General features: G+C 38.6%; 3 protein-coding genes across 4 annotated transcripts; all 3 read left to right on the top strand.

Moving 5' to 3' along the window:
* Nucleotides 1–1,494: 1,494 nt before the first annotated feature.
* LOC121524466 (saxitoxin and tetrodotoxin-binding protein 1-like) lies at nt 1,495–6,718 on the top strand. The gene is made up of 6 exons (XM_041809868.1): nt 1,495–1,757; nt 1,874–2,013; nt 2,608–2,687; nt 4,502–4,627; nt 4,749–4,868; nt 6,602–6,718. Exons 1-6 carry the CDS (start codon nt 1,641–1,643, stop codon nt 6,658–6,660), a joined length of 642 nt encoding a protein of 213 aa, XP_041665802.1. The 5' UTR covers nt 1,495–1,640; the 3' UTR covers nt 6,661–6,718.
* Nucleotides 6,719–8,907: 2,189 nt separating this feature from the next.
* Nucleotides 8,908–14,028, top strand: LOC121524429 (saxitoxin and tetrodotoxin-binding protein 1-like). Of its 2 annotated transcripts, none has more exons than XM_041809814.1 (6): nt 8,908–9,224; nt 9,402–9,457; nt 11,370–11,446; nt 13,438–13,563; nt 13,709–13,828; nt 13,921–14,028. In XM_041809814.1, the coding sequence occupies exons 1-6, from the start codon at nt 9,108–9,110 to the stop codon at nt 13,956–13,958; spliced, it is 534 nt and encodes a 177-aa protein (XP_041665748.1). In that variant the 5' UTR covers nt 8,908–9,107; the 3' UTR covers nt 13,959–14,028. The 2 variants fall into 2 exon arrangements, with proteins under 2 accessions (XP_041665748.1, XP_041665747.1); XM_041809813.1 differs by having other exon boundaries at nt 9,318–9,457.
* A 2,283-nt stretch (nt 14,029–16,311) lies between these two features.
* Nucleotides 16,312–21,000, top strand: psmb4 (proteasome 20S subunit beta 4). The gene is made up of 8 exons (XM_041809227.1): nt 16,312–16,463; nt 17,445–17,571; nt 17,655–17,734; nt 17,810–17,956; nt 18,914–18,995; nt 19,435–19,551; nt 19,656–19,744; nt 20,840–21,000. The coding sequence occupies exons 1-8, from the start codon at nt 16,336–16,338 to the stop codon at nt 20,850–20,852; spliced, it is 783 nt and encodes a 260-aa protein (XP_041665161.1). The 5' UTR covers nt 16,312–16,335; the 3' UTR covers nt 20,853–21,000.
* The last annotated feature ends 520 nt before the right edge of the window (nt 21,001–21,520 follow it).

Below are 21,520 nucleotides of genomic sequence, written 5' to 3'. Positions count from 1 at the left end.
AGAAACAGGGTCGTATCCTGAATACATTTGTTTATCATTAGCATTACTTTGTCACAGCGCCCCCTTCTGTCAATTGAACATTTCTGCCTCTGATTTTTGGAATTTTTCCTTTAGATACCGTTCAGCCTAGACTTTTGAGTTTTGGTCTGCATATGGGCCATCATCAGACCTACAAAAACGCCTCTCGGAGACATGCCCAAATCTCAACAGGAAGTCCACAAGCTTCATCTCTATTTCAAAATAAGGCATTTTTGATTGTGCCAAATGATTTTAACCTATTCTAATTAATATCTTACTTTCTCTTCTTGTGCCTAGCCTATTGAGCTCTGAATTTGACAGAAAGGCCACAACACAGATATGTTTCAGTGAAGGATGTCTCACTGGTGGTGATGAGCATTTCAATGCCTCGCCAATTTGAGAGGAAGTATGTTCAACTCTCATACCAAGTATGCAGTTGCCTTCAAATTTTACATGTAGGCTCAAAGTCTGCTCCTCTACATATTCAAAGGATAATTTCGTTGATTTGATGTAGCACCCTTACTGGCAGCAGGAAGTGACATATTTTGGCCATTTCTCTATCGGTGACCAAATTCATTATCACGCCATTTCACAGGAAGTCACTGTAATTCTTATATGAAACTTCTGATTTGCTTCAAATCTCACATGTATGATTAGGGTCTGCCCTTCTATGTATTTAAATGTGAATTACATGTTTTTGCTGATGTTCCACTTACTGCAAGGAGGACTCTCTAATATGTAATGTTCTGCTTTTTTCTCAGTGTCCATGATAAACAACAGTCCTAGGAGGACTGGCATGCTTGATTGGTTTGATTTTATCCAGTTATTCTAATCCTTGAGTCAGTGTGAATTTTGTCCACTAAAAATACGAGTAAAAATGTTCATTGGCAGCCTTTTTTCCATGAGAAAGACTAGACTAAAACTGACTAAAGTAAGTTTAGTTTTCATCAATATGACTCAAACAAGACTAAAATCTTATTTAGTTTCTGTCAGACATTCAAAATCTGTGATATTTCTCCACTGTGGGTAAATCTGTCAAAATATACTGCATCTGTAGCTTTTCTGCCTCTCTGCTGTAAAAGCAGGGGTCCAGGTTTGGCACAGAACACACTACCATGATCTGGTACCAGATTCTGGTAAGAGAATAAATACTTGGACTAAACGTAAAGACTAAAACGTGAGGACGTTTTATGGCTAACACTAGACTAAAATGTTTTTGCGTTTCAGTTGACGAAAACTATAAAAGGTAGAAATGACTAAAAATGTGACTAAAGCTAAGAGACATTTAACCAGAAGACTACGACTGAAACAGAAATAGCTGGCAGAATTAACAATGCCAGTGCTGACCCAGTCCTTAAAGTAAACACAGGGGAAACTTATGTAAACACTGACCTTGCCTTCTTTTGAACTTTGACATGTGAGACAGGTAGTCTGGTAAAATAACAGATGTGAGGCCACGAGTGAAGCAGAGGTCAATAACAAACTGAGCACACACACTCTTTGGACCGTTTCAGGGCCGGCGTGGGCCATAGGTCGTTATATACCGACCTGATTTCCCCCCTCTCGTTCTGCTGTCCTCACAGACCAAAGAAACGGCTCCGTCTGATCGTCATCTCACCAGGATGAGTTTTGTGAAGCAATCCCTGCTGCTGCTGCTGCTGGCAGCTGTCAGCACCTACGCAACAACAGAAGACTGCGACGGCCTCAACAGAACTCTGCCAATCTCAGACTTCCACAAGGTAAGTCTGTTTCTGGTAAAATCACGACTGGTTCATTCATTAAAGTATATGAAGAGAAAATTAACACGTCCTCAGACGTACTTCCCTTTGTCTGACCCTTTACCCGCCTGTTGCAGATCTTGGGCAACTGGGTTTTGGTATGGGCCGTCTCTGACACGGAGAACTTCGAAATGGAAAACTTCACCAACTCACATGTTGAGATTCATCTCCAATCTGACAACGTGACCGTCTCATACGACGAGAGGAACTTCTACAGGTGAGTGTTATCAGTATACGCCGTAAAAAATCTTCAGCCCTTCATGTAAAATGTAGAGACAAAGTCCAAACTAGGTACCAAGGTTATTGTAAATAACTACAACTAATATCTAAAAATGATTTCAGTTAATTGTAAATAAAACAATACTACAAACAAAAGTAGAGACAAAAGATGCTCAAGTTTAAGGCCTTTCCATATCAACAATGATGTGAATAAAGGGCACAGAAATATGAATAATTCAGAGCTAAATTTTGTTGTGCCTTTCTATACACTTCAGGATCGACGCGATTTTCCAAATAAATTTTGCAGATTCAATCAAAGGAACACGCTGCAAAAGTCATTCTCTCTACACCACTTCATCAGCTGTTCCACCTCATCCCTGTAGGCAGACCCCTCCCCCCAAGATGAGCCCCACCACTGTGGTGTCATGGCCCTGTGGGGAGCCGCTGCTAGAATGGGTTAGAATAGTATGGCCTTTAATATCACAGCAATTACCATGAAGATGAGGCAAAGACGTCTGAATGTGTCTAAAGACTGGAGCGTCATACGTTTGTTTTCATGTTGCCTGATTTGTTTGTATTTGTGTCATTATAGCGCTACCAACTCCTGTGTCTTCTACCAGTCAACTTTGAAGAATCCCACCGACAAGCACGTTGTGCACATTGACGACATGAGTAAGTTGCATCATCACACAGTAAAAACTGACGAAACAAGTTGAAACTTGCAGCTCTACAACTTCTAAAAGCCTACCAACAACTCTCTCAGGCGCATAATTGGTCTGCAATGAATCTGTCTCTCCTATGACAGTGCTTCATACATTTAATGTTTCTTCTGATTCTGTATTATCATGACAATGTCCAACATGAGAAGTGTGATTCCTGCATTAAGGTAATTCATCACTAATCCCTCTTCATCATCATCACCATCGTGTGGAAGCCAAATATCACAGCACATGTAAACACAAACATTCATAAGCTACAAGCTATAAGCAGAATGAGGCATGTCTTACCTCCAGTCTCTCTGCTGGGAGGAGGTAAATATGGAGCATGTGGCATGAAAGGAGTCAGAGCGCCCCCTACTGGAAAGATTAGAGAACACAGATATCATGTCTTAGTAAAACCAAGTCTTATATCCTGCTCTTTATTAGAATAAAAACATGACTTTGCACACAGTAAATGTTCCACGAAACAAAAACTAGCTGGACAGCATCCTGCAGTCATTTGTTGTAGTTTTCATCAAGTCTCTGACACGCCCCCTGAGGAATCCCAGCCCATTCTTCTTTGGTTAATCTCTCAAGCTCTTCCAGATTCGATGGTCTTCTGGCATGGACCTTGGTAGTTCTTCACCCCACAGATTTTCAATGGGACTTAAGCTTAAATAATGCTCACTTTGGTCTTCTGAAGGTAGTTCTTCACCAGGAGTGACCTGTGCTGACTGCCTCAGGTTTTCTTTCTAAATCTCCACATATCCTTCTTTCTTCATGGTTCCTTCCACCTTGACAAGGTTTCCAGTTCCACACGCACTAAAGCATCCCCACATCATAATCCTCACACCTCCATGTTTCACTGTGGGGACGGTGTTCTTTAGGTGACACGCCTCTCCCTTCTTTCTGAAAACATCACCAACATCTCAGTGGCTCTAGTTTAGTTTCATCTGACCAAAGGACACGCCTCCAGTATTCATAATCCTTCTCCAGGTTGTCCTTAGCACACTTCAGTCTGGCTTGAAGGGGTTTCTTCTGTAAAAGTGGAGGTTTTTTTTGGTCCATTCCTGTGCAGGGCTCTAGTGATGGTCTTCTTTGAGAGTACGACTCCTGACTCGTCTAAGTCCTCCTCTAGAGTCTCGGCAGTTGTTCTGGAGTCTTTAGACACGTCTCCCACTACTTTTCTTTCCAGGGTCTTTGAAATCTTTCTCTTCCTCCCTCTGTCAGGCTTGTTCTGGACTGTGTGGCTCTCACTGAATTTCTTGATTACACTTCTCACTCCAGTTCTTGACTCTTGGAAAGCTGTGATATCTTTGTACATCCTTCTCCTGCTTTGTGAGCATCAACAATTCTTTTTAGGTCTAAACTCATTTCTTTTGGTTTTGGCGTGGTGCCTTCTCCAGTGACAGCTCAAACCCTCTCTGAGGCTTTTATACTGTGTTTAAACTGGGAGTGAACGCTGGTTTTAACTTGATTTTACTAGCTTTGAGCATTGCAAAGTTAAGGCACATCATTGACCAGCAGTGCTTTTTGCTATTGCTCCACTAAACGGTCGGTTGTAAAGGGAGCTAATAATTTTGACCCTTTTTGGTTTTAGTGAAATTATTTTGTTTCTGTGCACAAAATAAAATAATGTAAGCATCCAACATAAAACTAGAATGTTTGGAAAATCTGTGTTTAAAAAAACTCTCCACTCTTGCAGTGTTGCAAGCATTGCAGTTTTACTGTTGGGTGTCATTTTTGTACTGAAGTTGTTGATGTTTGCTGTTTTGTTGTTTGTACTAGTGGAGGAGAAGAACGGCATCAACACTCTACTGAATGACAACGGTACAGTGCAGGTCTTTAAGACGGAAGATGACTCTATGGTGGTACTCTACAGAGGAAATTCGGGACACTACTTGCTCATTCACAGTAAGCGCGCCAAACAAACACACACTTTTACAAATGAACCTACAAGTGAGCACTCACACTGCATGCTTATTTCCACAAGTTAAGCCAAATGAATGTTTGTGTTTGTTTTGTGTTTGTTCAGGGAGAGAGGGGGATCATACGGACTTTGCAAAGACAAGCAAGTCTCACGACCGTTTTCTGAAACTGTCCGACTGTCTCAGTGTCCGTAGTGCTTATTTATACACCCTCAAAGACACAAGAGGTGAGTTTGAACGACCAAGGTACGTTTTATCAGTCCGTTTCCTGGGTATAAAACACACAAGCAGAAACAAGAAAACAAGCAGTTTTTTTCATTTTTCAGTTTTGTGCAAAAAACAAAATTAACAGAAACGGGTTGTTTTTTCATTTTTTTTCATTTTGAGCACAAAACAAAAAAACAGGAAACGGTTCGTTTTTTCGTTTTTTCGTTTTCACCCAAAAAATGAAAATACCTCTTCATATTTCGTTTCATTGGTGGGCAGGTCTTCGAATCCCACCTGTGCGGTGCCCTTCAAATTAAAGGTCCTACCCTTTAAAATAAAGCTCCTGCTTTGGCAGGCATGGAGAAGCTGACTTTCGTTCTGTTGCCTGCCCCCATATGCACCTATTCTAAATTAAAGCAAGTTGTGTACACAGTACAGAGTTTACACGGAAGTAGGCTGTCTATTGAGTGAGAGAGAGATATTTATCAGCGACAAGACACAACAAGACAAGACCCTGCCAAACACTCACCATCGACAAACAGCTGGTGACCTCCATCCTGTGCAGAATCATCCCACACAAAGCCCCGGGCCCTGACAGGCTCAGAGGAAGGGTGTCCACTCATTTCTCACCAGACTGAGAAAGTTATGTTTGCATGAGTTTATATCAGTATTTACTTACTTTATTTATATAAAAATGAATTTGACTTTCTAGTTATGTTGGGCTGGTACCACCTTCTCACCACCGCACATCGGATGGAAATCTGAGTGACCATTATTAAACTCCGGGCTTTTTTTTGTCACCTCACCCCTAATTGGACAGGCTTATCTTGGCTCTTTTTCCAGATATAAGGGTAGACCTAAATGACAGCCAAAAAAAAAAAACTGTATTTCCCACAGAAATCAAGTTCCACAACCACCCGTTTCATGAATGCGACACATTTATTGGATATGAAAAAACATGGTGGTGTGTTGTTCAAGCTGGGTAGGGGTATCTCCAAACTAAAGCCTTTTTTGAGGTCATCCTGCCAGAATAAATCCATATCCATGTCTAAATCACTGGGATGTTTATAGGGGATGATTGAATGCAACGTTGACGCACGGCGACACCTGCTGGTCATTTTAAATACCTACTCTCAGAGTGCCTCGTTGGTCTTGTCTTGTGTCTTGTCGCTGATAAATATCTCTCTCTCACTCAATAGACAGCCTACTTCCGTGTAAACTCTGTACTGTGTACACAACTTGCTTTAATTTAGAATAGGTGCATATGGGTGCAGGCAATAGAACGAAAGTCAGCTTCTCCATGCCTGCCAAAGCAGGAGCTTTATTTTAAAGGGTAGGACCTTTATTTTGAAGGGCACCGCACAGGTGGGATTCGAAGTCCCGCCCACCAATGAAACGAAATATGGAGAGGTATTTTCATTTTTTGGGTGAAAACGAAAAAACAAAAAAACGAACCGTTTCCTGATTTTTTTTTTGTTTTGTTTTGTTTTGTGCTCAAAATGAAAAAAAAAAAAAAAAAACGAACAAACAACGCTTTTCCGTTTTGGCTTTTTTTTTTTTTTTTTTTGTGCAAAACGGAAAAATGAAAAAACAGCTTGTTTTTTTGTTTCTGCTTGTGTGTTTTATACCCAGGAAACAGACTGATAAAACGTACCTTGGTCTTGAACAAGGCTTGGCTCTGAGAGCACAGATATGAAGCTCAGAGAAGAACAAAAGCATTGTGACGTTTTATTCTCCTCTTTGGTCTTCACAGATTTCTGCCACATGAAGTCTGCCACTGCGAAGGCCAGTGGAGGTGCTGCATCACAATAGAAAACATCTGTGCAGATGTGCTGGTCATAGATCAAATAAAAGCAAGCATTTAAACCTGGATGTGTGTTTTCTTTTACAAAAATAAGAAGCTCAGCAGATCAGATTATAGCACCTATATTATATATTACTTATATTATAGCACTTTTCCAGCCCAGTTTGCCATATTCTAACCCATTTTCACCACCTCTGCCACCTACTTAGCCACTTTTAACCTCTTAAAGTTTGTTGTATAACATTTGATACACACTGTTTTTCTCACTTGAATAAAATGAAATGAAATTCTGTAAATAATATTTTTGGTCACATCTTACCCAGGCATATCTTAAAGTGCATAAAAACTAAATCTGTAAAGTTGCAGCTACAGTTGAAAAGGACGTGTTTTATACTCGGTATCTTGGGGGTATTTCTGTCAGCATTTCTAGCCACGCTTTAAAACAACGCAGTGCATTGTAGGTAGACTATTGCTAGGCTACGCAGAGTGTTGCATTCATGGTCTGAAATACTGTGGGAATTTTATGAAAACTTGTGAAAGAGGTTGCCTTCTGCATCTCTGGCATGACCACAGGCTGGGCCATTTCGGGGTTGGCTCTGGGCCGCATGTGGTCCCCGGGCCACTAATTGAACAGGCCTGTTTTAGGGGTTAAGTCAGTTTTGCTACTGTTAACCCCTTTACCACTTTTTATGCCCTTTTGTTGCAACTTTGAGTTATTTTCACTACTTTTTGCCACTTTTAAATTCCCATTCCCCACCTTTTCTGCCACATTGTATCCCATTTTAATTCTGTTGATAAGAATAGGGATGTACTTTTTTTTTTTTAAGATTTATTTTTGGGCCTTTATTAGATAGAGGAGGACAGTGGACAGAGTCAGAAACAGGGTCGTATCCTGAATACATTTGTTTATCATTAGCATTACTTTGTCACAGCGCCCCCTTCTGTCAATTGAACATTTCTGCCTCTGATTTTTGGAATTTTTCCTTTAGATACCGTTCAGCCTAGACTTTTGAGTTTTGGTCTGCATATGGGCCATCATCAGACCTACAAAAACGCCTCTCGGAGACATGCCCAAATCTCAACAGGAAGTCCACAAGCTTCATCTCTATTTCAAAATAAGGCATTTTTGATTGTGCCAAATGATTTTAACCTATTCTAATTAATATCTTACTTTCTCTTCTTGTGCCTAGCCTATTGAGCTCTGAATTTGACAGAAAGGCCACAACACAGATATGTTTCAGTGAAGGATGTCTCACTGGTGGTGATGAGCATTTCAATGCCTCGCCAATTTGACAGGAAGTATGTTCAACTCTCATACCAAGTATGCAGTTGCCTTCAAATTTTACATGTAGGCTCAAAGTCTGCTCCTCTACATATTCAAAGGATAATTTCGTTGATTTGATGTAGCACCCTTACTGGCAGCAGGAAGTGACATATTTTGGCCATTTCTCTATCGGTGACCAAATTCATTATCACGCCATTTCACAGGAAGTCACTGTAATTCTTATATGAAACTTCTGATTTGCTTCAAATCTCACATGTATGATTAGGGTCTGCCCTTCTATGTATTTAAATGTGAATTACATGTTTTTGCTGATGTTCCACTTACTGCAAGGAGGACTCTCTAATATGTAATGTTCTGCTTTTTTCTCAGTGTCCATGATAAACAACAGTCCTAGGAGGACTGGCATGCTTGATTGGTTTGATTTTATCCAGTTATTCTAATCCTTGAGTCAGTGTGAATTTTGTCCACTAAAAATACGAGTAAAAATGTTCATTGGCAGCCTTTTTTCCATGAGAAAGACTAGACTAAAACTGACTAAAGTAAGTTTAGTTTTCATCAATATGACTCAAACAAGACTAAAATCTTATTTAGTTTCTGTCAGACATTCAAAATCTGTGATATTTCTCCACTGTGGGTAAATCTGTCAAAATATACTGCATCTGTAGCTGTAAAAGCAGGGGTCCAGGTTTGGCACAGAACACACTACCATGATCTGGTACCAGATTCTGGTAAGAGAATAAATACTTGGACTAAACGTGAAGACTAAAACGTGAGGACGTTTTATGGCTAACACTAGACTAAAAATGTGACTAAAGCTAAGAGACATTTAACCAGAAGACTACAACTGAAACAGAAATAGCTGGCAGAATTAACAATGCCAGTGCTGACCCAGTCCTTAAAGTAAACACAGGGGAAACTTACATAAACACCGACCTTTTGAAACACTTTTCTTTTAAACTTTTACATGTGAGCTTGGTAGTCTGGTAAAATAACAAATGTGAGGCCAAGAGTGAGACAGACTTCAATAACAAACTGAGCACACACACTCTTTGGACCGTTTCAGGGCCGGTGTGGGCCGTAGGTCGTTATATACCGACCTGATTTCCCCCTCTCGTTCTGCTGTCCTCACAGACCAAAGAAACGGGTCCGTCTGATCGTCATCTCACCAGGATGAGTTTTGTGAAGCAATCCCTGCTGCTGCTGCTGCTGGCAGCTGTTGGCACCTACACAGTAACAGAAGACTGCGACGGCCTCAACAGAACTCTGTCAGCTACAAACTTTCACAAGGTAAGTCTTGATTGTAAAATCAAGATTGGCTTATTCATAGAAGTGTATGAGCATTAACCTGTGCTCAGACATACCTTTACCTGCTTGTTGCAGGTCCTGGGTGACTGGGTTTTGGTATTGGCCGTCTCTGACACTGTTGCTTTACAAATGACATTCATCACCAACTCACATGTGCAGATTCTTCCCAAAGATGACAGCAACACCATCCTATTTGTCGAGAGGAACAAATACATGTGAGTGCTGCCAGTAGAAGTGTAGAAAAGACTTTCGTTTGGCTCTTTATGTGAGATGTAGAGACAAAGTCCCATCGCCTACACTTAATGCACCAAGATACCAAGGTTACTAAAAATAACTACAGCTAAAATTATTTTAGTTGACTGGGAATAAAAAAAAATGAGGTTTAACAAAAATCATTAAACTAACATTTTATAGTGTCCTTAAAATAACCAAAATAAAATAAAGATAAAACATACCCAGTTTTTGTCTTTGACCTTTGGCCTAACCCGACTGAAGAGGTCATCTGACTGAAGAGGTCATTTAAGGTCTTGAGTCGTATCCAAACAGCAAATGTAGAGAAGTAAAAATAAAACTACAGCACATTTAGAAACTGTTTTTTAGACTTTTCTTTACTGTACGATGTTTACTTTTTCATGTCATTTGGGTCTCGCCTCCTCCTGCGCCGCCTCTAAGCACGCCACGGTGACGTCAAAGCCGTTCGCAGGGTGCGATTTGCTGGCGGGATTTCCCCCCTCCTGCTTCTGATCAGATCAGACGAGGGCTGTTCACCTTTATCTGCAGTCCCAATCATATTTCAGTTATTATTTGCAGATTTCAACTGTATTTGAATATTTATGCACAAATGATATTATTTTAATTAAAATATATATGTACATACAAAACATTGAGTTACCAGTGCCTCAATCACCATGTGTTAGGGCTGTGTATTTGTATGTTTTTTCTTTAACTAGAGAAAATTATGGCACATTAATTTATTAATATGCTCTCCAAATTTACCCAGTGGTTTTGCGAGGCCATATTTGCTGTGTGTCATCTGCATAGTCATGATAACTGATCTTCTTTTACTGGGGCCAGTAGAGGCATGTTGATGTAAAACAGAATAGGCCCCAGGATTTAGCATGTTATATTTTGTTGATTCCTTTTCATTCCTTTTTTTATCATTTTTGAATCCTGTCTCAAAACCCATCTTTTCAAACTGGCATATTCTGTCAGACTGATTTCTGTCAGACAACCTAAACTGGTTCACACATTGTTTTAACTTATTACAAATCTGTGTAACTTGTGGATATTTTGTAGACTAATTTGTTTTTCTTGTTTTAACCTTTTCTTGTAAGGCGACCTTGGGTGCTTTGAAAGGTGCCTTTAAATAAAATGCATTATTATCATGATGTGAAGTTATCTATTGGCAAAAAGCAGTCCCCGCCCTTTCAGTAAGACAAACCAGTTTAGTACGGTGCCAGAAAGCACCACCCCGTTCCTCACTGGGTCGAGTAGTATGTCAGCTCTGTTGAATGCAGAACAAATATCCATCTGTACAAAGACCCAACATGGAACAAACAGGAAAAGATGTGCATAGACTTTCAGAGCTGTCCCCTGCCAAACCACAAGGGCATGGTGGTCGGGTGCAGAGCACATGGCACTGACTAACAGTGAGCATGTGGAGCATGATCTCTCTGGCAGCGAAGGCGCCGGAGTTAGTGCAGGTGGTGGAGCGATACCGACTAGATACAGCCGGGGTTACCTCCACATACGGCTCTGGCTCCAGAGCAAACTCCTGGAGAGGGGCTGGACTTTCTCCTTTTCCTCCAATAAGAATGAGATGTTTTATGTGCAGTAAGGACTAAACAGGGCAGTTTAGTATGGTAGTATGAATTTTCACTTCTAAACCAGCATTTATGGCATAACTAGTATGAACAGTAACTGTACTGTGAGTACAGAATAGAAAGTACCAGTTGTAATGACTGTAATAATAAAACTGCTTCTGCATCTATGAGATTGTCTGATGGCTATCATTCATCTTTTGCTCTTTAACCAATTTGCTGAATATTCTGAATGGTAAAGCCTGCTATCAGCATCATAAGCTGGTTTCCATGTTGCCTGACTCGTCTGTTATTGTGTCATTTTTAGAAGTAATGTCTGTGCCAACTACAACGTGACTATGAAGTATCCCTCTGAAGAGCACATTGTGGAAGTTATCAGTACAGGTAAGTTCCTCCAACACACAAGCAACGTCATCAGCCGGCCTGATTCCAGGTTTCTCTCACTGATCCACACTCAGAACCCCAGAATGTCGAAGTTAAAACAGAAACTGATTTTTTTGAAAATCTATTTAAAGGGAAAAAACTGACATAAGTATTTAGTCCTGTTACTAAGTCGTTTGTTGCACTTTTGGCAGAAAATCTTTTCGATTATACAATACAGTAGGTACCACTGGTTCATCTTCTTAGTGTTTAAAGCAAAGCTACTTATACCGTTGTTCTAGTAGGCCTAGACCAGGGGTGTCAAACTCAAGGCCCGGGGGCCAAGTCTGGCCCATGGAACGATTATATCCGGCCCACAAGATCATCATATTTATATTACAGCTGGCTCAGTATGAGGTCTGCAGATTTCCTGATAGTGTAAACTTCAGCTTGATTATTTAAAATATCCTTGTTAAGCCATCAAAATCTGCAAAAGTTACGAGTAAGAAAGATTTTATAAAAAGTCAAGAATGTGGGGAAAGAAATTAATTTGTGTTTTCATTTCATATTTTTAATTTTGCATTCCAAGATTAAGACTCGAAGGTATGATTGTGACTTTTCATTTCAAACTTTGACCTTTTCAGCTCATAATTTGGACTTTTTACATCACATTTTTATCTTTTAGATTCCCAATTTTAAAATATAAGTCATATTTTGACCTTTTCAAGTCCTTGCTTTTGCATTTAAATCCCATATTTTGACTTTTTAACTCCTGATTCAATTTTTTTTCTTTTATTTTGACATTTTACATTAATAATTTTTACTTTAATATCATATTTAGACCTTTAAGACTCCCAATTTCAAATTTAAGTCATTTTCTGTACTTTTTAATTCATTATTTTGAATTCTAGCTCGTATTTTGACATTTTCAACTCCTAATTTTGGCTTTTTAATCCCATATTTTGATCATCTTGCAAAGCAGATGGATACGCCTGTTTCCTTGTTTCTCACTGGCGAATCCATTTTGCAAAGCTCCCGTCTGAACAGTTTGGGCCCGGTTAGAAAGTGACAGACCAATCAGTGACGAGGAGCAATACTTTCGGGCGTGGCGGAGTCTTGACGTAAACAATTAGTGAGAAGTGACCAGTGCAGTTCTCATTAGCATGGATGCTGCTAAAGTGCCAGTTTATCAGAACTTGACAACATTTCTTTGTTAAAAGAAGAACGACAAAAGTACTGACTGTACTGACGTCTACAGTCGCCATGGTTCGTGTTATGCAGTTCTCTATGGAGTTTACTCCTCGGTAGCTGCGACGACGTCACGTGTTTTGTTGCTCTGATTGGCCCGTAAAGAAGTGACAGACAGAGCGTTCATCCAATCACCCTCTGAGTTTTTTTCCAAAGGCTCTGCCCTTTCCCAAACGCTGTATATCGAAGGTTTTCCACATCCATCTGGCGTGTCAGGTTAATATTTTGAAGTATCAGACTCACAATTTAAAATTTAAGTCATATTTTGACTTTCAAACTCATGATTTCAACTTTATCCTCATATGTTTGTTCTTTAAAACATTATTTTTCTATTTTCAATTCTGAATTCTGATCTTTTGAAAGAATAAGTTGGAATTTTTTATCTCAGATTTGAGCCTTTAAACTTATTTTTACTTTTTTTTTTGAATTTCCAAATGATTTATCATCACAGTTGTTTTTTTGGTCATATTTTATTACTGGTGAAAATGAGGTTGACAGTTTTCGGTTAGATGTTAGGCTCTCAGGTTTGAACTGAATCCTGACACCCCCGGCTTAGACCGGGCAGTACAAAGATAACCCAGTGTGCAATTATTTAAAGTTCGTCATCTTATCTATTTCTCAACAGACAAGCAATAAATCATTCTTTATTATAACTTACACAATATTTGGATGTTGTACTAAGGCTGGTCACAATACGATGCTGTCACTGCTGTGTGTTGACTGTTATTTTCATGCTGAAGTTGCTGATGTTTGCTGTTTTGTTGTAGTGATGGAGCAGAACGGCACCGTCGTTCACATTAATGACACCGCTAAAGCAGAGTTCTTTGAGACGGAGGAAAACTCTTTGGTGATGTACTACAGAGGATTTCTGGGACGGTTCCTGTTCATTTACAGTAAACTCACCACACAAACACACTTCTACTTTTAAAAACATTGTAAAACTGAATCTAAGTGAGCACTCACACTGCAGTGGTCTCCACAAATTAAATCCACTTAAAGGCTTTTTGAGCGTTCTGTGTTTGTTTCGTGTTTGTTCAGGGAGAGACGGGCACCATGTGGACTTTCAGGTGACCAAAGAGGCTGAAGCCGATTATCACAAGCTGGCCGGCTGTGTCAATCTTTCTCTTGATAACAGAGCCAACTACAAAGAAGCTGGAGGTGAGTTTGAACTCTGAGTGGAGCACAGATCTGCAGCTCAGAGAGCAACAAAAGCAATGTGACGTTTCATTCTCCTCTTTGGTCTTTTACAGATTTCTGCCACAAGAAATATTCCCCTGACCGGGCCTGAGTGGAGATGCCGGATCACACTGAGAAAACATCTGTGTCATAGATCAAATAAAAGCAAGCATTAAACCGTGGATGTGTGTTTTCTTTAATAAGAATAAGAGTATGTTTATTTATCATGTTATGTCTATTTCAATCAAACACTCCCTGCTGCTAGATTTAACTCATTTTACTCTAAGAAGGCACCAAAGAGGGAAATAGTGAAATCTGTCCCATTTTGCCCATTAAGATAGCACTAGAATGGGCATTTCGGCATATTTTGCCCATTTGGAGCACACCTAAGAGGGCAGTTTTTCAGATTCTTCTCATTCAGACCAGACCATTTTTCCCATCCTAACCACATGCCACTGCTTCATATGCCCATTTTGATAGTTTAACCACTTTCTGCCAATATGTGCCTATTTTTTCTTTCTCAGTTAACCCTTTTTTACCAGATTATATCCATTTTTCATCCTATTTTTGCCAATATAACGCCACTGCAGCCATTTTTAAACTTTTTTTTATTACTATTTATACCTGTTTTTGCCATTTTTGGTCGTTTCTGCCGTTTGTATCTAATTTTTGCAACTTCTAGCTCATTTCTGCTACTTTAAAGATCCAATTTCACCATCTTTCCCTCAATTTTTTTTTTTTTTTTTTTGCCATTATTAATGTGTTTTAGCTTTTTTTTTTTATCCATGTTAATTCTTTTCTCAACAAAAGGGATTTACATTTTTAAGAAGGCGATTTACTACTCAAATGATTTTAAAAAAGATATTTGTTTCTTTAATAAGAGTGGTTATTTTTCAGGTTAGATATAAAACATGGATATCACAGCTTAACTTTACGATGGATCATAATTTTGCTGACCTTCATGTCCCCCAGTTTGGCTGGGTGCCAGAAAGCTCTTCCATTTATCCCCCCTTATGGGTGGCCTTGTCTGCACATGACTATTCTTAATTATGCACGGCTATGTCCAACCACCTTCAGGTGCAGTGGGGGTCTCCAGTCTTTGGTACTTTTATTTTGGGGGTTGCGGGCTGAAAAGGTTGAGAACCCCTGGCCTAGAAAGCAGAACATCACAAATTTTTCAAGTTTTTATGCTTTTACTATTTGTTTTTATCTTGTGTAAAGCACATTGAGTCTACATTTGTATGAAATGTGCTATATAAATAAAGTTGAATTGAATTGAATTGAATTAATATTTGTCATTGAATGATAAAATGTTTAAGTATCTGATATTTTACACGAAGCCTTAAACTTTTTTTGCAGTTGTTGTAATTGCACTGACTCAAATTAATTTAATTGGGTAGTTTTCTGGTTACTTGTTTTTAATGAAGTACATTTACTAAAGTATATTTTGGGAGAAGTATTGTATGACAGTACATTTAAAAAACATCAATAACTGAGTAAAAACATGACAGCTGACAGAAAAAATGTAGGAGGTTCTAGCTTCCTGTTGACAATGGTAAACTGGCTGGCTGTATAGCTTTGACTGCCTCTACTTCCGTACATTTATACCAGAATAACTGTACTTTTACACGGGGACAACAGTCTTGTGATTTCTCCCCCTGCGGTGTACAGATAGTGTTTTCATTTTTGTGTGTATATATTTGTACATTTACACAAACATATCTTTGTATGTGTTTATGATATTGTATTAATCATGTATACATGTTATAATAAATAAATAGTTATTATTATTATTATTATTATAACTGCTACTACTACTACTACTATTGTTGTTGTTGTTATTATTACTGTTATTAATGTTATCATTGTTATTACTGTAAAAAAAAGGCCCTTGTTATTATTATTATCATTATTATCATTATTATTATTATTATTTTTATTATTAACATTATTATCATTTGTTATTATTATTGTTATTATTGAAAAAAAGCCCATGTTATTATTGTTATCATTTTTAGCATAATTATTATTATTGTTGTTATTACTGTTGTTGATATTATTATAATTATTATTATAACAATAATTAATAATAATTGTTCTTATTAATATCATTATCATTTATTATGATAATTACTGTTTATTATCAATATTATTATTATTGTCATTAGTCTATTTTTATTATCATTGTTGTTGTTGTTATCATTATTATGATTATGGTTATCATTTGTTTTTATTATAGTTTATTATTATTGAAAATATATATACATATGCTTTGAATACTATGTCCTACTTATGTACATTTACATTTGTCATCATCAGACTGTTCCGTTAAGTCGCCTTTCAGATCAGCAGTAACGAGCTGATCTTCTGATTGAATTATTGATTCTAAAGTCATCCAACCGCTAGGTGGCGCTGCAGCGCCTCCTGGTGACGCAAACCTATGACAACGTAAAGACGCTGTGCCGTCACTGCCTTATTATATTTTCAACATGGCGTCCAGCGGTTTGAAGCTGAATTTCTGGGAGAATGGACCGCAGCCCGGTCAGTTTTACTCCTTCCCCGGCGGCAGCAGCGGCAGCGGGGTGGGAACAGCATGTGGACCCGTCAGACATACACTGTGAGTGATCCGAACCGGGACTGTCCACCGGGTATTTAGCCCGGGGCTCCGCTGTCGGTTTCGGTTTGAGCTCCTCCGCAGTGCTGTATCATCATGGAGAAACGCTAGCCGAGCATGCTAATCCACTTTGGAGTTTGGAGCTGTTTTATCCGTTTTACACCTCAAATAAACACAGTGGGATCTTAACCTAACTTACACCAAAACAAGCCTCCGTGTTTGTCCAGATGAATCCTGAAAGTAGATCTGTTAACAGACCTGTCTGTTCTGCTGACTAACTGCTAACTCTGTTAGCTAGCATGGTCTGTTAGCCTCTTTGTAAATAAGTACTCTGCTACAGCTTTCATTTGTGTTTTTTTTTAATAAATCCTGTAGCAGTGGGGTTGAACCATGATTTCACTTATCTTGTTTTCAGTTGGAGTTTGGTTCGATGGGATTTTACTTGCGTAAGCTGAAACGATTATTAGGGAAGAGATTTTCATTGAGAGGCTTCTCTGATGTCAAGTTTGACTTTAAATTTTACACCTTAGTACAATAATACTGGTGTACTGGGTTTTTCTAGATGTCAAAATGATGTCTCATATGATAGAAAATAATCCAAACTCCATCAACATATATATATATATATATAGATATAGATATATAGATATCTATATATCTATATCTATATATATATCTATATATATATTTATCATAAATAGGTCCTGAAATTTACTTTCTAAACTCGGGGGAATCTCCCTTGTTTCTTCACATGGGAGAGGTTTAATGTTGATGCCTCGATCTGACCCTTCAAATGCAAACAAAGACATGAAAGACTATCAGTCATTTCTGTATACGTTTTAATTGCTTAACTTCTCTGCCACTGGATCAGCGTGATTATAAGAATTATTTTCCTGGATCCAAATGTTGTGAAACCAGCTACTAGCTACCTTAATTTAAGACCAAGTTACTTGAACTTCCTCCTCTCTCTCTCCTTCCCTGCAGTAACCCGATGGTAACCGGGACGTCGGTGCTTGGGGTGAAGTTTACCGGTGGTGTGATCATCGCGGCAGACATGTTGGGCTCATATGGTTCTCTGGCCCGCTTCAGGAATATCTCCCGCCTCATGAAGGTGCTGCTCATAACTTACACAACCATAACTGTAAGTGTAAAAATAACAACCATTCAATGTTGAACTTTTTTGTTTTGCTTCAGGTTAACAGCAACACCATCCTGGGAGCTTCAGGAGACTACGCTGACTACCAGTACCTGAAACAGATCATCGAACAGATGGTGTAAGCTGCAGCTCAGGCGCAGTCATGTATGAAAAATGTTTCACTGCTGTGCTGTTAACTGGTCTTCTTCTTCAGTATTGATGAGGAGCTGCTGGGTGACGGGCACAGCTACAGTCCAAAGGCGGTCCATTCCTGGTTGACCAGAGTGATGTACAACCGTCGCAGCAAGATGAATCCTCTGTGGAACACGGTGGTGATCGGCGGTTTCTACAATGGAGAAAGGTGACAGCTGTTTCCTGGTTGCCTAGGGTGTCCGAAGGGGCTTCAAAAGTAGCAGAAATCAAGGATCTTAAAAAAATCTTAAATACAAGACCATACTGTCTTGGATCCTGTAGCTGTTTTCCATTGTCGTATTTATTTTTAAAAAATGATATTGTAGGCTAGTTTTTCTTCTTTTCTTTTTACATGAAGTTTAAAGCGCTATTGTGTTCCTCGCTAACAAGTTAACTCTGCTTTTGAGTGATGTGTGCATGTACATAAAAGGTAAATGCACATTTTCTGAGAAGTGTTTGGAGGAGAAGGTGTTGGAGCTGAGGCTCGGACTGAAACTTGTTAACACTTAACAGGATTTTGCAAATAAAAAAGCAGAATTACCGTTAAGCTTTTGCCAAGTGTGATACGAGCACTGCTTGCACTAAGTTTCATTTGCATTCCACAGTAACAAATGAAATCTGCATTTTCTTGACTATGTTGTCCCATTTTTATCTTACAATCTGCACAAACCATGCACATAACTGTCAACAGTGTAACCAGTTAGAATTCAGGAAGCAATGGGGTCTTAGAGTATACTGAGAGGGTCCTGAAAAGGGTCTAAAATTATATTTAATGTGTCTGATTTTCTGCATGTAGAAAATTCAGATTATAAATCTGTAGATAAGATGCAGTCTTTTTATCTCTCAAGGAATAAAGGATTAAACCCTCTTCCTGGATGAACATACACCATTAAAATCCACAGCGTGCAGCTCCTGTGAAGCTGTGTTGCTCTTTTAGTACCATCTGTTTTCGCCTTAAGAGAATTTGTGCATCTAGTAGCTCCACCACCATAGTTAAGCTGTCTGTCTCTGGCGTCTTACACACCTGATGTTACAGTATTTAAATCTCTTGTTTATTTCCTTGTGCTTAGATATGTCCAAGAGATTTTGAGAGCTACAATTAACCTGCCATGTGTCTTCCTAACAGTTTCCTTGGTTACGTGGACAAGCTGGGCGTGGCCTATGAAGCTCCCACGGTAGCCACAGGCTTTGGAGCGTACCTGGCTCAGGTGAGTGAGTTAGTCCCCGTTCCTCTGATTCAAAGATTAGTAAACACTCCCGCTACAGCTTTTCTCCCCATTTTGTTTTGTTAGAGGAAAATCAACACAGAGATCCAAATAAGAATAATGTTGGTGGATTTTGTCAACCTCTGTAGCAGTTTTCACACATACTCCCCTGAAAAATTCCTGTGTTGCTTATTCACATTCGTCCATTACAGTGGGACGTTGTAGACTTTATAGTCACCTTTTCTCTGAACTGCTTGGAATGTTCTTTTGTTATCATGTTGTAATGGTAGCCAGGAATACTGATTAACCAGTGACTGGACCTTCCAGACGCAGATGTATAAATTCATCTCAAACATGTTTAATTTTGTACCTAAACTTGGTGAAAGGATCTGAATTGTTGGCAGTCTTTTAAGAGTGACCTTTTAAGTGTTTGTGTGTTTAGCCTCTGATGAGGGAGGTGGTGGAGAACAAAGTGGAGATCACCAAACAGGAGGCCAGGGAGCTGGTGGAGCGCTGTCTTAAAGTGCTTTACTACAGAGACGCTCGCTCCTACAACAGGGTGAGTTCCCTTGACGCAAAAGTGTGGTGTGAGTGTCAGCTAGTTCAGAGTTTTAGTAGAGAAACAGATAAAATAATATGGGGTAATGTTGTTTGTTGTTGTAGCATGAGATCGCCATTGTAACAGAAGAAGGCGTGGAGATTATTGGACCTCTGTCCTCTGAAACCAACTGGGACATTGCTCACATGGTCAGGTAGGTCAGTGACCCTGAACAGAACTTCTCACCATTCAAAAGGCTAGCCATTTTTTCAGCCCAAAAATCTAGAAATAGGCTTAAGTATCTGTGATATAAATTTTTATTTATTTATTTTTACTCAAACAACAACAAAAAAAAGGATAAAATTCTTACAAAGAGGAAGAACGCTGCAAACTAAAGCTGAGCTGGTGAGTCCAGATTCAAAAGATGTGACCTAAATTTCTCATCCAGTCACGGTTCAAAGATAACATCTTAAAGAAGGTGTGAGGCTGAGTTGGTAGAGCTGCTGCTCATATAGAGGCATTAAACCTCAACTCACTGGTCGGGGGATCGGTGCCCAGTCTCAGCACATGTTTGGTGCATGTCTTCCCTTATTCTCTCCCCCCATAGATCCTGTCTCCCTTCATGTCTTTCTAATAAAGACAAAAGCCCAAAAACAATCTTAAAGGAAGGGAGAGAAAGGGGTTTTAAGAAAGGGATTAAGGTCTTAGAGACCATAGTCAATGTTTTGTTTATGGTTTGAAAGGAATATAATAGTTGTGTAGGATTTATTGTTAATTGATTTGATCCTTTTATTCCTTCAAACAAGTTTATTATCAGAAGCATCTTTAGTGACTTTGTCAGAGATTTCTGTTTGAAAATTTTATCCCCTTATTCCTGTGATAGGCATGCTTTAAAGTAAAAGACTTGTCAAAGTGTATGAAAATGTGGGATAGCTTTACCAGATTAAGCAGAGTTTGGGTTTAATGATGTAAAGAATCTCAAAATATATCAAATAAGATGCTGCAAGGGCAGAGAGGGGCTGCGACCCATAGTTGATAACTGCAGTTTCTTCCTTTTTGTTTCATTTATGTATTTTTTATTTAACTTAAAGGTTTTCTGAAGGGACATATGTTTTTGAATTGTAATGTCACAGTTATCCATGTAAAATATTAGAATCAATGAAAAATATAAATAAAGGAAAGCCTTAAATATCTTTGATATTTAAGCAATCAAAATTAATCTACGATTTTCAATCCCTGGTGTAGAAGACAGAAACTGTGTATCTGAATTTGTCCTGCATTCATTCATGTTTTCCTTTTTTCTCTACAGTGGGTTTGAATGAAGACCAGCAGCTGTTAAAGCCCCCTTTTTTCTGGCGAGTTGAATACATCTGCTCAACATGCAACTTATCTATCTCTGTTTTGTTCTTTTTCTGCTCTTCATTGTAACTTTTTGTATAATGGAAAATAAAAGTGATAAGTAAAAATAAACTGTCTCCTTTTGTCCCTTATTTTATATATATATCAGTGTAACTACAGCTTCATTACATTTTACTGGCAATCAAAGAAGTTACTTTTGAATTCTGATAAAGACACCATCCTGCTTGACCCAGACCACACTGTAGTATAACCTGACCTCATGCAAGAGCTCTTTGAAACTTGTGGGGTGTGTCAAGACCTACAGTTTAAGAGTGATCACAAAAGACCTTACGTAGTTTTTGTTTTTAATTTTAGTTTTTTTCTTTAGATTAAAAGTACTTCTAGTAACATTTAGTCACTTTTAACCTTTAAAGTTGTAGATGGCATACATCTCAGTCCTGTTTTGGACAATAAAAAGCCCATACAATTTAGTCATTTAATTGGTTATTTTATTATTTACTATTATTTATTATTTTACAATTATGTGTTTATTATTAGTATTTTTCATTATTTATCATTAGTTATTTTATTGCTTATTTATTAAGCCAAATCTTTATATGTATGTACTTTTTAAAACAATCATATTAATTCA

This window comes from Cheilinus undulatus, linkage group 16 (assembly GCF_018320785.1).
Source record: "Cheilinus undulatus linkage group 16, ASM1832078v1, whole genome shotgun sequence".
Classification (NCBI taxonomy): Eukaryota; Metazoa; Chordata; class Actinopteri; order Labriformes; family Labridae; genus Cheilinus; species Cheilinus undulatus.
The sequence above is the reverse complement of the archived record's forward strand: the minus strand, read 5'-3'. Positions and strand labels throughout refer to the sequence as shown.

What these genes read in the sequence shown, in the direction of transcription:
- psmb4 (XM_041809227.1), top strand. Translation starts at nt 16,336, where the DNA reads ATGGCGTCCAGCGGTTTGAAGCTGAATTTCTGGGAGAATGGACCGCAG. An exon ending in ATATCTCCCGCCTCATGAAG is followed by an intron (nt 17,572 to 17,654) that starts GTGCTGCTCATA and finishes GTTTTGCTTCAG; the next exon opens with GTTAACAGCAACACCATCCT. An exon ending in TTGGAGCGTACCTGGCTCAG is followed by an intron (nt 18,996 to 19,434) that starts GTGAGTGAGTTA and finishes TTGTGTGTTTAG; the next exon opens with CCTCTGATGAGGGAGGTGGT.
- LOC121524429 (XM_041809813.1), top strand. Translation starts at nt 9,108, where the DNA reads ATGAGTTTTGTGAAGCAATCCCTGCTGCTGCTGCTGCTGGCAGCTGTT. An exon ending in GTCGAGAGGAACAAATACAT is followed by an intron (nt 9,458 to 11,369) that starts GTGAGTGCTGCC and finishes TGTCATTTTTAG; the next exon opens with AAGTAATGTCTGTGCCAACT. An exon ending in CAACTACAAAGAAGCTGGAG is followed by an intron (nt 13,829 to 13,920) that starts GTGAGTTTGAAC and finishes GGTCTTTTACAG; the next exon opens with ATTTCTGCCACAAGAAATAT.
- LOC121524466 (XM_041809868.1), top strand. Translation starts at nt 1,641, where the DNA reads ATGAGTTTTGTGAAGCAATCCCTGCTGCTGCTGCTGCTGGCAGCTGTC. An exon ending in ACACTACTTGCTCATTCACA is followed by an intron (nt 4,628 to 4,748) that starts GTAAGCGCGCCA and finishes GTGTTTGTTCAG; the next exon opens with GGAGAGAGGGGGATCATACG. An exon ending in CACCCTCAAAGACACAAGAG is followed by an intron (nt 4,869 to 6,601) that starts GTGAGTTTGAAC and finishes TGGTCTTCACAG; the next exon opens with ATTTCTGCCACATGAAGTCT.